The 15,689-nt window shown below is 53.0% G+C and overlaps 1 protein-coding gene across 1 annotated transcript in view; it reads left to right on the top strand.

Annotated features, from left to right (window-relative positions):
• The window catches only part of CNTNAP2 (contactin associated protein 2), a gene marked incomplete at its 5' end in the record, with an annotated part of 1,317,366 nt that overhangs the window by 597,373 nt on the left and 704,304 nt on the right, over positions 1-15,689 (top strand). Inside the window, one exon of the mRNA XM_007955953.1 lies at positions 6,996-7,115. Within this exon, the coding sequence (XP_007954144.1) occupies positions 6,996-7,115 (120 nt within the window). The remainder of the gene's footprint in view (positions 1-6,995; positions 7,116-15,689) is intronic.

Here is a 15,689-nt window from a genome sequence, read left to right as displayed (position 1 = left end):
ACAGGGAGCAGGCCTCTCAGATATAATTAAGAAAAATCTACTCTTCCTTCTAAATACTCTTCCTCCGAGGAGAACACCCCCAGTCTTCTCCGCGCTCTGCTTCAGCCATTAGGAAATGCCCTTCGTCCGTGACGAGAGCAGCACAGACCGTGGCTTGTTGTTAAAGATCAGGATTCTGTCTAACGCTGGAATTTCCGCGTTGAGACCCTGGATCTGCCGTTTCAAGGCTACCACGTGGGACAGATCCGCAGACCCCTGTGAGGACGGAGGACGGCAGAGGCAGAGCGAGAGGAAGGCCCGAGCACAGGTCTTGCTGCCAGTCAGAGAGGAGACGGCGGCTGAGGACACGACGAGGAGCGCCAGAAGGCCAGCGGGGCCAGCAGGGCGCCGGTCACGGCACAGGGAGCGGGTTGCACGGGGAGAGGCGCCAGCAGAGCCGCCCCCACCAAGGCCCAGAGGACGCGGCCTGTGGGGTTGGTGTCAATGCCAGGGGCACTGGGAGAGGCGCAGCAGAAGGACATCCAGCCGGGGGGCTGGTGTGTCCTGAGGAGGAAGCTCAGGTCCTTGCGGGGGCTGGGAGGCGAGAATTGCGCGGGGCGGTGTGTGGCATCTTCTTTCCCCCGGAGGGTTGTGCAAACAGCTGGAAGGTTGGCGAGTGGGACCCAGCGAGAGGCACCGCACAGGGAAGGCCCAGCAGCCGGCCTCTGAGAGGTCACAGCCCGAGAAGCCCGTGGAACGCAGCTCCAGTCTGGCACGCACGGACACCAGGTGGAATGGACTTCAGGACAGCTGATTTTGTTCTTTTTAATCTTCTGAAAGTAATCGAGAGGAAAATGTCAGCCTTACTCACCAAGTTCCGGACACTTACAATGGATGCTGCTGTCACCAGGGAGCACGGTGACACCACGACACGGTGCCTGTGCAGTAAGTGGCGCCATGAAGTACCAACTCTGTTCTCGAAGGCAGGGTCTTGGTGCGGGTGACAAGGAGGAGGGCCTTGAGAAGGCAGGACCCACAGCAGAAACAGGGGCAGGGGCACGAGGGGGGAAGGGCGTAGTGAGGTGGGCTTCGCTCTGATCTCCAGAGGTCCGATCCCTGAGGGAGTGTGTCAGGCGGATAACCCGGAGCTGTTGTTCTTGTAACAGGAAATCAAAACTCTCTAGTTCTCTCCTAAATTGCCTTCCCCTTGGGACGGGGACAGGTGGAAGGACCCGCAGGGGTCATAATGGCAGACAGCGCAGGCAGAACTCATGTGCCTGGAAGGCTCAGGGCACACTGTCAGCACACAGAGGACCTGACAGGAAGGTCCCTGGGGAAATCGGGAGTTCACTCAGGGCGGGGATTCCGGCTTAAAAAACCCCAAAGAGACAGCACATGAGGCTAATATTCTCATGTTAGTGAGCACTCAGGCTTGCGAAGCTTACTCTGCACTAATCAAATACAATGGCGGGTCCTGGAACTCAGGGGCTGCTGGGGGGCCTCCGGTCCCTGCAGCCTGGCTCTGCTCACCCCGGGATCAGTGAGCTTTGAGAAGAACTCCTGCCCCTGCCACGTTCACAGAGCCTGCCCGTGATCAGAAAGCCAGTTCGTAGTTTCAGGAGATTTCTTATTCTGCCGGAGAAAGCTATCTGTGACAGCCACGCTAGGCTGGGAAGTGGCTGAGTGGTGTAAGGGGTCCGACCTCAGGGAGGAGGAGTGAGGACAGCAGAGACCATCCTTGCTGGGCGCCCCGCTCCCCCAGCTCTGCCGAGGGCCCTGCCACGGGCCAAAGAGCTGTGTTCTCTTTTCCTGGCTCATGCAGTTTCCACTGGCTCGGGAGAGCCTGCCGAAGGCTTACCAGATCTACCCAAGTGCTAACCCAGGGCCTGAGAACGAGACCTCGTTGGGCGGCCGGGTCCCTGAAGATGCTACTGGTTCACATGAGGTCATGCTGGAGTAGGGTGGGTCCTAATCCCACCTGAGAGGTGTCCTTGTAAGAGACACTGAGGGGAACAGCCATGTCAGGGCACCAGCAGGGATGGGAGAGCTGCCCCTGAGCCAGGGAAAGCCAGCGACGGCCAGCAGCCGCGAGGAGGGGAGGCAATGGACCAGCGTCTCCCCTAGAGCCCTGGCCACACCTCGGTTTAGGATGGACGGCCTCCGGCCCCGGAAGAGATGCAGCCTGCTGTTTGGAGCCACCTGCTCTGTGCTCATTTGTTGAAGTGGCTCTGAGAAGCTGAGCCAGTGTGTAATAGAGCCTGTTCATCGCATAGCCCGACATGCTCTCCGCACAGAGCTGTGTTGGGCTGAACAGGGGCTCTGCTGGGGCTGCGGTTAAAGCGCTCAGCTGCCAACCAAAAGACCAGTGATTCGAACTCACCAGCCGCTCTGCAAGAGAAAGGTGAGGCAGTCTGCTTCCGTGAAGATTGACAGACAGCCTTGGAAACCCAGCTCTGCTGTGTCCCCGGGGTGCCCTACGTCAGAATCACCTTGCCGGCAGTGGGTGTGGCTTTTGGTTTTGGTGGGCAGAATAATGACCCCCCAGAGATGACTGTGTCCGAATCCCCAGAACCTGTGACTGTTACTTTACATGACAGAGACCGTGCAGATGTGATGAGGTTGGAGATCTGGAGAGGGGAGACCATCCAGGAGTGTCCACGTGGGTCCAATCTAATCCCATGGGTCTTCCAAAGAGGCCAAGAAGTCATGGTGGCAAAAATCAGACGTGTGGCATGAGCAAGACTTAGGGGAAGGCTTTGGAGGTGGAGGGAGGCAAGACCTGAGAACCCAGAAGGTGGAAAAGGAAGGGAGGCCCTGGATTCTGGCCCAGTGAGACCCCCGTGGGACGTCTGACCGCCTCGGCTATACAGTCATGAGGGTGTGCTGTTTGTGGTAACTCCTCCCTGCAGCAACAGGCCACACCCACACTCCACGCTCCCAGCACAAACTCACAGACTCCTGGGTAGAGAGGAGGAATAGGGCAGGTAGGACCTTCTGGGGTCTATCCCTAATCCCGTGAAACCATGTTGGGGTCAGGGGTGTTACTGCTAGCAGCTGAGATGCACCTGTGAGTAGGGAGAATTATATGACACCTTGTATTGGGGTATGGGGGCCAGAACGAGAAACGACCTCCCCAATAAACTGATGGGCTTTGCCAGTCTGTTGGCTTTCCTGCCAGCCCAATCGCCTTTCTGTTCTTCGCGGTCAACCAGCACACTTCATGGAAAATGGTGATGCAGGGCTTTCTCGGGCTGAAGTCCCCCCTGCATCAGCCCCTCACCTTCTGTCATCACCTCCCAGTCCTGAAGGACCTGGTCACGAGGCCAGCAGGGACTCCACCAAGCAGGAGGCAGCCGGGGAAGCACGTGGCGCCAATACTGCAGCGAGCTCCCTCTGTGCGTAGTTTTAAATGCCACTTTGATTTAAATATGCTCAGTGCTTCATTTTACAGGTGAAAAGTTAAAGGTAGGATTCCCCGTGAGTAAAGGACAGAACAGGGATTTGAACCACCGTCGCTCCAACATGATTCGGATGACAGGACCCCATCACAGCTGCCCTCACCTCTCCCTCGGTGCCGCTGACCCAGAGGCACATTTGGAAAGTGTGTCTTTAATGATAAGGTAACATACGCACTTTATCAGGCGGAGACCACAGGAAAGTGGGTGTTTTACTTGCCGACAGCTTCCCAACCCCGGGCTGTCACTCACTCGCCGGGGGAGGGCCTGTAACCACACCCTCACTCAAAGGTGTGTTGGTGTGTTTCCTTCCAGTTTGTGGAGCCGTTTCTTGTTGGTGCCGTTTGCACTTACAGTTTTGCATCCATTCCCCCGTACTGTTGGCTGGAGTGCCGGGGCAGCCTCAGCTTGCTTTCTCTCACACGTCACTGCTTTGCCTTTTGGCATCTGTTTGTCCACACACTTCCTAGTTAGCTTGTCCTCAGGATGGGAGCAGCACGGCATTTGGGGACATAGTCCTGGCTGGGGACCTTGTTACAGCTGCACTGCGCCAGCTCATCACAGGCACGGGGAGCAGGAGGCAGACCTGGTTTTAGGGAGGTCACTCGGTGATTGTCACTGTGCTCAGGTGGTACTGAAGTACAGGAGGCAAGGCCAGCCGGTAGCGTGTTAAAGACTGAATTGCTACACTTTGAAGAAAAAGACACTGTCCCCTTGCTGGCCACACCCTCACTCACAGGCTGTGTGTCATTCACTCACCCAGGGAGGGTCTGTGACCACACCCTCACTCACAAGCTGTGCTGTGGGGTGTCACCCGCCCGGGGAGGGTCTGTGGCCGGTTCCCACTCACGGCGCCCCTACATGGCTGAGGAGGGCCCTGCTTCTCAGGGCCTTTCAGGGCTGAGTGTTAGGGACAGAGTGCCAGGCCTTTCTTCTGAGGTGCCTGGCATGGTTGAACCTCTGCCCTTCCCACCTGGTAAAATGCCCACATGCTGAGTGAGGAAAGGGGTAGCTTCCTGAACTCAAGCTCAGCCACCCAGGCTTCCATGTGCCAATGCTTCTCCTACTAGCCAGCTCACGTGGCCTCAAGTCAAAATTGGTCAGTTCAGTTCAGACAGCTTTTCTCAAGTATTGTCCACGTTAGATACCACAGAGTAGGAAAGATAACACATTCTGAACACATGCCTCCAAAATTCTTCATAATCTTGTTAAGAGCTTACTATTCCTGTATGAAATTCCATTAAATCAGATCCCAATCATCTATAATCAATACAGTGGTACCTATAGCCCACTGTGTCACGAGAGACTCTGTAGGGTGGAGTGGACCTGCCCCTTCTGTTGTAACACTCCTGTAGTACACCTACTATGCGTATTCCCCCTCTGGTGTAACCCTTCCTGTAGTACACCTACCTACTGTGTGTACTTTCCCTCTAGTGTAACCCTTCCTGTATACCTACTGTGTGTACTCCCCCTCCACCTTAACACCCCTTCCTGTAATACACCTACTGTGTGTACTCCCCCTCCAGTGTAATCCTTCCTGTAGTACACCTACTGTGTGTACTCCCCCTCCACCCTAACACCCCTTCCTGTAATACACCTACTGTACATACTCCCCCTCCACGGTAACACCCCTTCTTGTAATACACCTACTGTACATACTCCCCCTCCACCCTAACACCCCTTCCTGTAATATACCTACTGTGCAGACTTCCCCTCCAGTGTAATCCTTCCTGTAGTACACCTACTGTGTGTACCTCCCTCCACGGTAACACCCCTTCCTGTAATACACCTCCTGTGTGTACTCCCTCTCCACCTTAACACCCATTCATGTAATACACCTACTGTGCGTACTCCCCCTCCAGTGTAATCCTTCCTGTAGTACACCTACTGTGTGTACCCCCCTCCACGGTAACACCCCTTCCTGTAATACACCTACTGTGTGTACCCCCATGGTAACACCCCTTCCTATAATACACCTACTGTGTGTACTCCCCCATGGTAACACCCCTTCCTGTGATACACCTACTGTGTGTACCCCCCCATGGTAACACCCCTTCCTATAATACACCTACTGTACAGACGCCCCTCTATGGTAACACCCCTTCCTGTGATACACCTACTATGTCTCCTCCCTTCCACTGTCACTTTATACAACTGTGATGAGTGAGCACACCCTTCTCCCAAGTGCTTTAAGTCTCTTGTTCACAGCTAGATTTGCAGGGCCTAACCCAGTGCTCTGGTGGTGCAAACAGTTGATGCACTCGGCTACTAACAGGAGGGTTGGAGGTTCGAGTCCACTCCGAGGAATGTTGGAAGACCTGGTCATCTACTTCTGAAAAGTCAGACACTGAAAACCCTCTGGGCCTCAGTTCTGCTCTGACACACATGGGGCTGCCAGGAGTAGGAATCGAGTCAGTGGAAGCTGGTTGGTCAGCCTGGTGCCAGCCTATCCTATGTGCTCAGTGACTCTGCAGTGGGGCGGGGCTGAAGGGGCTAAAATAAATCAGAGAACCTTGGAATGGTTTTGGGTCAGTGTTGCTATTTTGAAATTAGCTGGAATGGAAGCCCTTCTCTGAGTGAGGACATCTGAGAGCCCAAGTGGCCCAGAGAACTCAGTGGAGGGAGCAGGAAAGGGAGGTTCTGGTGTCAGACACCAGCCTTGTCAGTGACACATGCCCAGGAGTGAGGCCACAGCAACCCCAGCAACCCACAGCTCATGTTCACAGGCACACACATGCTCGTACCAGAAAGATTCACAACACACACATACAGGTACCAAAAAGATTCCTTAGCTTTGCCAAGAGCTTTCCTCAACATCAGCTTGGTGCTGGTGAGGAGTTAGGGCCGGTTTCTCAGGAGGATGATGTTCCCACCACAGAGTGATCTGGAAGTTTGTGTGTGTCTGGAAGCAGGTGCAGGTGGGCAAGACAAATGTGGAACCGGGACGGGAAACAAGAAGGGATCTGTGATTGAATGCATGGGTGCTGGCTTTCAGTGTGACCAAGACCCGGTACAATTCAAGCTCCTGCCAGAAATACAAGGAGCCAGGGTGCTTTCCCCAAAGGAGGACTAGAACTGGCATGCCGTGGGAGGCAGATTTATACCTACTGTGCAGAAAGAGGAAAGTGTGTGTGTGCGTGTGTGTGTGTGTGTGTGTGTGAGACGGAGAGAAAGGGAGAGAGAGAGAAAGGCAGAGAGACAGAGAGAGGTGCTCTTTTGTCTCTTAATTTGGCTGATGACCCATCAAAGCAGACAACAGTGATGACGTCAACATGAAGCCCCTAAAATACCCGAAAAATCAGTATCAAGTATTTTTCAGAGCATGAATCCCCACAGCCAGACACTATTTCTGAACCAGGTGTTGGCTGTTTTAGTCTCATCCCGTGTTAAAGCCACACCAATTTAGTGTCTTTGTTGGTTCAGAAATGCTCCCAGAATCGGAACCGAGTCAGGCATCAGTCCTTATGCAGGCGTCCCCCAGTGCTAGCTCACTGGCCCTTGGCTGGTCAGTGTCCTAGGGAGCCTTCTCGGGGCCAGGCTTACATGGGCCTTTCTTTTCAGCCATCTACGAGCCGTCCTGTGAGGCCTACAAGCACCTGGGTCAGACCTCCAACTACTACTGGATCGACCCTGATGGCAGCGGCCCCCTGGCACCCCTGAAAGTCTACTGTAACATGACAGGTAAGTGCTTCTGGGGGTCCCGTGTGTATAGCATGACAGTGGCTTTGCCATGCTGTGTCCCTGGCACCACAGGCCACAGTGTAGCCACTGCTGGGCTGGTGGCAGAGAGAACGGTGGGCAGTGTTTCTGAAGCCAGGAGAACTCCTCATGCTGTTTGCGGTGTCTCCCTTCTGCCATGGCCGGTGAGTGGTCGGTGTAAGAACAGTCAATGGGAAGGGAAAACAGAAAGTAGACTTCAAGGTAGAAGTGCTGGGTAACAGAGACGTGTGGTGTGGCATGGCCACCACAGGTGGCCTGGCTGGGCCATCCAGAAGACCTGACGTGGGTCCCCACTGCCTGTGAGAGGAAGCCAGGACCGCCTGGTGCTCCCCATGGCCCCAGAGCAGGCTGCCTGTCATGGACATCCCACCCTGCAAGAGCAGAGGGCACCAGCAGTGCTCAGGAAACGTGTCCAGGATGGTTTCCTTGACTTCTGTGTTGACTTCAGAGCTGTGGAATGTGGTCTGGGTTCCTGCAGACCCCACAGCAGCGGGACAGTGTGCAGCTTCTAAGGCAAGGGCAGATTTCCCTCAGACACTTGGCAATGCCCCCCATCCGCCAGCCTGGAGCTGGTGTAAAGCTTACAGGCTCCACCATCGCCTGGCCTGCCGAGGTGCATGGTGATGAGGGCACTGAGGAAAGGAGGTGGCTGTGGCCACTGCTGTCCTTGAGTGCTTTCCTGCGTGTGGGGCTGCCTAGTTCACATGCTGGCCCATGAAGCACAGGTGTATCACCTTGGGCACCTTGCTGCCAGTTCTTCTCAATAAGCTCAGTGCCTTTGTCTGTGAAATGGGCCTCTGGCATGACAGAGAAGTGAGGAAGGCCACCCATGTGGGCCATGGCATGTTATCCTTCATGAAGGTGGCCCAGGAGCGATGGGGCATTCCTGTCATTTTCAGGCTCAGAGAGTTAAGTAGCTTGCTCATGGCATGCGAGCGAGATTCCAACTTAAATCTGAGGCCAACATTGTGTGTTTTCTTTGTTATTGTAAATTTGTGCAGCAAATCACCTACCTTTCAATATCCGTCCTGTGTGCAGTTCAGTGACATTAGCTGTGTTTCTGTTGTTCAACCGTTATCATTGTCTGTGTTCAGATTTCCCATGACCGTTGGTGGGAACTTGGTGGCTCCTAGCAGTGAGTCCCCTTCACAACTGCTGCTCTCACTCACCTGGGCCACCACTAGTACACTTTGGTCTCCACAGACGATGGCCCAGCCTATTATTTTCTGTAAGTGGGATCACACACTTGTATCCTTTTCTGATGACGTGCCGTACTCAGTGTGATGTCTCTCGGGTCCGTCTGGGTTGTGGCCTGCATCGGGACTCATCTCCCTATGATGGAGTGGGGTCCATTCAGGGTTTATCTTAGTTCTCTAGTGCTGCTCTAACAGACACTCCACAAGTGGATGGCTTTAACAAACAGGGATTTATTCTCCACGGTTTAGGAGGCTAGAAGTCTGAGTTCAAAGTGCCAGCTCCAGGAGCTAGGGGAAAGCCCCTTGATCATGGGCTTCAGCTCTGGCTCTTGCTCCTGGCCCCCTGGAGCTGGAGGCTTCTCTTCACTCAGGCAGCTGCTGGCTGCTGAGGCTGACAAACCCAAGGTTGACAAGTCAAATGGAACAGTCCAAAGATTATCAAGTAACATGGCAGGCCACTAGTTCAAGTCCAAAAACAGTCCTAAGACCAGCAGACAACCTGGCAGGCTGCTGAATGAAGACACAGCAACATGCTCAATCCAAGCATACCAAAGAACTGGAGACCTTTCTCAAAACTTCAGCTTATATATGGGAAGCAGACCACATCCCCAAGGCAGCTACTCAGCTGCTCAAGTAGATTCCACCATGGAGCTGATTACCAGTCTCATCATGGGGCATAACTCCATCCAGCTGTCCAGCCATTCAAAACCTGACCCAGCCATGTTGACAATAATCTTAACTGCCACAAGGTTCATCCGTGTTACGTCCTGCATCAGGACTTCCTTTCTCCTCATGACTGAGTAGTGTCCTGCTGTGTGGGTGACTGCCTTTTGTACCCACGCAACCGTGATGGACGTATAGGCTCCAGGCACCTTTTGGCTAGGGTGAACACTGGTGTGCCTGCCAGTGGTTCTTAGCTCTGGCTGTGTGTCAGGACTGTTTATGGGGTGTTGGTTTTATGTAAACACTTTGGTTCCCCTGGAGGTTCTGATTGCATAGGTCTGAAGTAGAAATAGAATTGTCAGCTAGAAGGGGAGCCCCAAATGGTTCTTAGGCAAGTGGATCCAAGCAGAGACGAGACCATTGGGACAGCAGGCGTGAGATAGCGCACAAGGAAGACCTAGCAGAACACATGCATGGTGAGGACGGCGTGTAGATGGTCGGATGGGGTGCCATCCCCAAATCTTCTCCCATGGCAAGAGCTCAGTGAGCTTTGTCCAAGACCCCACTGACAGTGGAACTTGTAAGCCCCCTCGGGTCCTTGTGTACAACCGTGATGTTAATCTTACCTGAACTATCAACTCTGAGAACTGGATGAAAGGCCACTTTTCCTGGTTTCTTATGCTGCTGTAACAAATACCACAGGTAGGTGGTTTTAAAGAGGATAAGCTTATTTTCTCACAGATCAGGAGGCTAATCGTTCAAATCAGGGCACCACTTCTAGGGAACTCTGGGAGAAAATCCTTGTGCCAGCTTCTCCAGCGGCCTTGGCGTCCCTTGACCATCTCCACGCAGTATCTCTCTGCCCCCATTCCTGCTGGCTTCACCGTGTCTGGTCTGCTTGTTTTTATCTCAAAGCCACCAGGTTTGAGACTCACCCTTCACTGATCGGGCCTCATGAACATAACAAGGAAAACCCTGTCCCCCAATGGGACCACATCCACAGATATGGGGTTAGGGTTCTAACTCATATTTGGAGGGACACAACTTAATTTTTATTTTGGTTTCTGGTGGTGTAGTGGTTAAGGGATTTAGCTACTAACCAAAAGGTTGGTGGTTTGAACCCACCAGCTTCTCCATGGAAGAAAGATGAGGCAGTCTACTTCTGTCAAGATTTATAGCCTTGGGAACCCAGAGGGGGTTGCTATGAGTCCGAATTGACTCTATGGCAGTAAGTTTGGCCTGATGAACTTTAAGGAGAATCACAGCCTTCTGACTTGAGAATTGAATGATTTTCCTACTTGCATCTCAAAGGAGAGTTAGAAAGATCAAAGCCTTATGGATGTGATTCTCACGTCAAGAACACATACAAGGAAAGGCTGCTTTCTCTGAGGACATCCCCCCACTCCTTTCCAGGAGCAGAAAACTTTGCTCAGATACAGGGGCCCTATCCTTGTCAGTGTCCCCTTGAAGGGAACAACTAAGGTTGACCCAGTACTCTGGATGAACCTGAGCAGTGAGGGGCAGAGCTCACCTTCTGCCATTAGAACAGTTAGCTTCTTGGTATTTGACCAATGATGTCTGTGAGCTGGGGACCCTTGAACAATTCCGCCCTCTAGGATGGAGGGAACTCTGTGGTTCTTTCCCACCACTAGCCTTTCCACTATCTAGAAAGTGCATGGGGTAACATCATTGGAGAGCACGGCACTATGAAGTATGGCCTGGCTGTCCTATTTCTGAGAGGTCCTAGAGGAAGAGGAGGAGGGGCGGTGACATGAGGTACTCTGTCCCATCCTGATCAAGGTCTCAGAGAGCAGAGGAGGAGACAGTGACATGAGGTCCTTTGTCCCATCCTGACAGAGGTCCTGGAGAGAGGAGGAGGGGACAGTGACATGAGGTTCTCTCTCCCATCTTGATAGAGGCCTTGGAAGAAGAGGAGGAGGCTTATGTGCTCAGTGGTCACTTTGGGGCTTGAGGAGGACCCCACAAAGGACTCCAGCCATGAGAGAAGATGAGCTGTCACTCAGAGACTCTGGTGAAGGTGGGGTACTCGATTAGATGGACATTTAGGAAGCTGAATCACCCAGACTGTGGCTGGTGATAGAGTAGGGCTTGACAGTGATCCCCAAGCATCTGAAGGGGGTGACCCAGAGACGGAGCAGCAAGGAACAGAGTCTGTTAGGAGAGACGGGGTCTACGCTGGTGGGCTCTCCTTCCCTTTGGTGCCTGTGAACCACAGGCGGGGTGTCCCCACTGTCAGGCTGTAAGCTAACGCACAGCGGGCCGGTGCACACACCAGCTGACCCCTTTGTCTCACTGCTCCAGTAAGTAATGTGAGGGACTGCAACAGGCGATTTCTGCATGGCATCCCATTCTAAGAGAAGAAGAAGAAGAAAGACTCTCTTATTACCACAGGACATGAAAGGAAAAAAATTCCCTGCTCACAGCCAGATACTAATTCAGAGACGGAGCTCTCTTGCCTCAGACAGCCTTGAACTTACTCATTTCTTGAACAAGTTTGACACAAATTGGCACTCTTCATTTTTATCGGGAGGCAGCCTTTCCGCTCTGCAGTTCTTCTCCTGACTCTGCAGTTCACGGCTCCATCTCCTGGAAATTAGGGGGTGTCCTAAATGGCAGAGTGTCCCCCGGCTGCAGGGTTGGCAGTGAGGCAGGAATGTGTGTGAGGAGCCTTCATCCTGTCCTAGCCAAACACACTTCCCTTTCAGGTCTAGGAGCAAATTGTGAGACAAGGTCGTAGTACCCTGCCTCCCTTCCCTACTCATATCCTCTGAAAACCTGATGCTAGAAGTGTGACTTCACAGCCACACACTCTCTTGATTTCCTAGCCTTTATTCACTTTCCCTTGTACATTTTTCTGAGCTATTAGTGTTTTCCTTCTATTTTCTTAAGATGTTTGCCAACACTCCTTAGAAACATTGGCCGTCACACTGACAGCTTCATTGGGTTCTTTCTGCCCAACAATTAACAACAGTGAAAAGACCAGACCTGCCATTGTACTTGGACCCTCACCGCCTATCTGAGATTGGGAGCACTGCTTCTCTTGAAATGCTACCCCTTGTCCATGCTCCTTAGGGCCCCTTTGCCTCCATTTAACCTTGAAAAGTCAGAGTGGGCATCTGTGCGTTGGCCCATGAAGCTAGAAGTGCAGATTAAAAACTAAGGGAATAACACCACCCACATGCACACGTTTTGAAATCTTATCCAAAAGTTACAGTTTGTTTACACTTGTGCTTTATGGAGCCCAGGGTTCAGCTAACCCAGTTCTGTTGCCCTCTGTCATGGTAAGTGTCTGGCTTTCCAGTCTCGCACAACAGGCAGGTTCCTGAGCACTCACACTCACTGAGACTGTTTTATTTATGCGTGTGCTTCTCAGAAGTGGCCGCGGAGTGTGGGCAGGAGAGTGGACATGGCCGTGGGGTCCACATGGGCTCTCACGGGAAGTACCTGAAGCCCATCTCCTTACCCGCAACGCAGTTCCTTCCACTATAATCGCTGTTCAGCTGCTTGAAGTAACACAAACATGTCCTCCCAGAGTTGCTGTGGGCCAGGTCTGGGCACAGGTTGCCTGGTCACCTGCCCAGGGTCTCATGCTGAAAGCCAGGTGTCCAGGGGACTGAGAGCTCGCCGATGCCATGGCAGCCTCTCCTCCTGCCCTCGGCTTCTGGGCAAAAGTCGTTGCCTCCTTGCAGGCACAGGCCTGAGGTCTCTGCATCCTGTCTGGCCTCTGGCTACTGTTCTCAGGGCCTCCACGTGGGGCATTTCTACCTCGAGAGCCAGCAGGGGAGTCTCTCTGACCTCCAGGTCCTTGTCTCAGTTTCGGTGGTGCCCTACACATTGCCACAGAGCAGGTAGAAGAGCAGGGATTCACGGTCCCCAGTCCTGCAGGCCACACATCCAGACCAGGGTATCATACGGCCCTGTCGCTCCCGGCCGGGACATTGACAAGAGCTGCTCCCTGCCCCTCCCAGCGTCTGCTGGCTCTGGGTGCTGCTTGTGATGTACCTTTGCTGCTTCTTGAGGTGTGTGCCCTGTTGTCACATGGCATTGTCCCCCTTTGTGTGTGTCTGCCCTTTTCTAAGATGCCCCTCAGAAGGGATAAGGATGGGGACACACCTTACATGGGTATGTCCTCTGTGATGTAACTAATAGCATCTGCAAAGGAAGAGCCCTATTTCCCCAAACAAAGTCACCTCCACCGGGCTCAGGACTTCATCTTCCCTTTTAGGGGACATAATTCAATCCATAGCAACCTGCTTCTAAGAGCACATCTGATTAGGTCAGACCCACCCAGGGCAGGAAGCTCTTGGTCAACTCAAAGCCAAGTGATCAGACAACTCAACTACAGATCCTCTCACCTTGGCCACACAGCACAACCTCATCCTGCAGTGACACGGCAGTGTGTCCCCAGCCTCACCCAGCAGTGATGCTGCACCATGTTCCCAGGCCCCACCCATACTCAAGAGGAGGGGCCGTTCAGGGTGCACCAGATCAGGGCAGAAGCTCAGGGCCACGCTGCACTTCACCTGCCATGCTCACGTCTGTCTGGGCCTTGTGCCTCGCTCTTAGCCACAGTAAGGCGAACGCCTGCCCCGAGCAATGGTGCCACATCCAGCTTATGAAATAGTAAATGTCATTATTATTTGTCTTAAAGGTTGAATGCCCTTCAACACAGGAAGCTTGGAAAATACAGATAAACAAAACTGGAAATGGCTCATCAGCTAGAGATAAGAGCCACTGGCATGTTAGAGGGTGTGTGGTGGAGGCCCCTTGTTCCATGCTTGTACCTACGTGTGTTCTGGAGGCAAAGTCAATGCCAGACACTATTCTAAGTACATGACACACTGCCATACCCTGTGTGGCAGTCACTGTTATTCCATTCTGTTGCTGAGGAAATGTGGATTTTGGAGAGGTCAAGGCCTGTGTCACATGGCTGGCACATCGTGGGGAATCTCTACCATCATTGTGCAATTCACTCAGCATTAGAACCACACCCTGAGTGTGTGTGCACATGTGTGTGCATGTGTACATATATGAGTATTGTGTGCATGCACACGTATGAATTCTTTGTGTGTGAATATGTGCATTATTTGTGTATACATTGCATGTGCATGTTTGGGCATGTGTATGAACATGTGTGCACATGTGTGACTCTTTGCATGAGCATGCATGCATGTGTGCACATGTGTGCACGTTCTGTGCCCATGCATGTGTATACATGTGTGTATGTGTGTGCATTTGTGTGAGTGTGTGCACACATGCCCGTGTGTGTGCATGTGTGTGTACAAACTCTCCTCAGCTTGGATGAGGTGGTATTGTTTGTACCGCAATTTCTGAAATGAGCTTCATCACCCACATCTCCTCCTCCTCACCAATAGTATCTCTTTGTACAACTCTTATCCATTATCTCGAGTTTGCACATCTTGCTGTAAACTGTTTCTTCTTAATTGTCCAACTAATGCCTGGGGGTTTAATTGGGGAACACATTTGTAACCAAATCAGTACATGCACCATTACCTAACTGTTATCATTCTTAGGCCTCAATTCAACTACAAGTATTTTCCCAAAAAGTAGCTTCCTAAGAGCTATCTAAGATAATGTGGGCATGTCCTGTGTGCCTAGGTTAATCACCCCTTACGCTCGGAGCTCTACTTGTAGGATAACTTAAATTCTCTCTCCGTTACCCAATTAACGTTTCCAACCTGAAGTCCGAAGTGGAGTCTCGCAGGACCACAGAGCATTCTGTCTGGTGTCATCTGCAGCGCTTCATGGTGTTCCGGTTCCCATCCTTCCTCTTTCTCCTCTCTGTGAGCACTGGGGCTCCCGGACGCACGCAGGCGTGAGTGAGCCGGGCTCCCGGATGAGCAGGTGTGCGACCACTGGGCTCCCCGATGAGCAGGTGTGCGACCACTGAGCTCCCGGATGAGCAGGTGTGCGACCACTGGGCTCCCGGATGAGCAAGTGAGTCGGCGTTGGCCTCCTGGACGTGTGCAGCTGTGCGAGTGCCAGACTCCTGGATGCGTGCGGGTGTGTGAGCCCCAGGCTCCCTGGATGCACAGGTGTGCAAGTGTTGGGCTCCTGGATGTGGACAGGTGTGCAAGTGCCAGGCTCCCCAGACGTGCAGGTGTGTGAGTGCTGGGCTCCCGGACACATGCAGATGTGGCCCTACCAGTCTACAATCCCTCCGTGCTCGTATTTCCGTCATGCCCATGGCTGAGGTGTAACCCTCACACCCGGCTACTTCCTTTTGCCTCCCTCGCTGGTCTTTGTTACCGCGTCACAGCGCCTTCCTTGCCCTGCCTCCTCACCCAGTGAGCCTCCGCCTGTGGTTGGCAGCATCAGGCTCCCTCTGCTGATGTCCCTGCCCATCACACTTCCTCCGCTCTGCCACCTGCCACACCATTTTTGTTACAGACCTCCATCATGGCTCTGTATCTCCTGCTCCACACGCCGGGCTGTAGTCGTTCCTAACAATTGGGGTAAATCTTTGAATTCAATTCCATCCACACAGTTTCAATTGAAAACCTGGGAGCCAGCTGACTGCTCCCAGAGGCTGGCACAGCACTCCTCTTCATGACTGATGGCCCACGACAGCCTTCCTGAGGCTGTGGCCCTGCTGGCTCGCTGCTCAGACTGTTCTTCACGGTGTGCGTGTCCT

This window comes from Orycteropus afer, unplaced genomic scaffold, assembly GCF_000298275.1.
Source record: "Orycteropus afer afer isolate SDZICR_OR568_19922 unplaced genomic scaffold, OryAfe1.0 scaffold00556, whole genome shotgun sequence".
NCBI classification, from domain to species: domain Eukaryota; kingdom Metazoa; phylum Chordata; class Mammalia; order Tubulidentata; family Orycteropodidae; genus Orycteropus; species Orycteropus afer.
The sequence above is the reverse complement of the archived record's forward strand: the minus strand, read 5'-3'. Positions and strand labels throughout refer to the sequence as shown.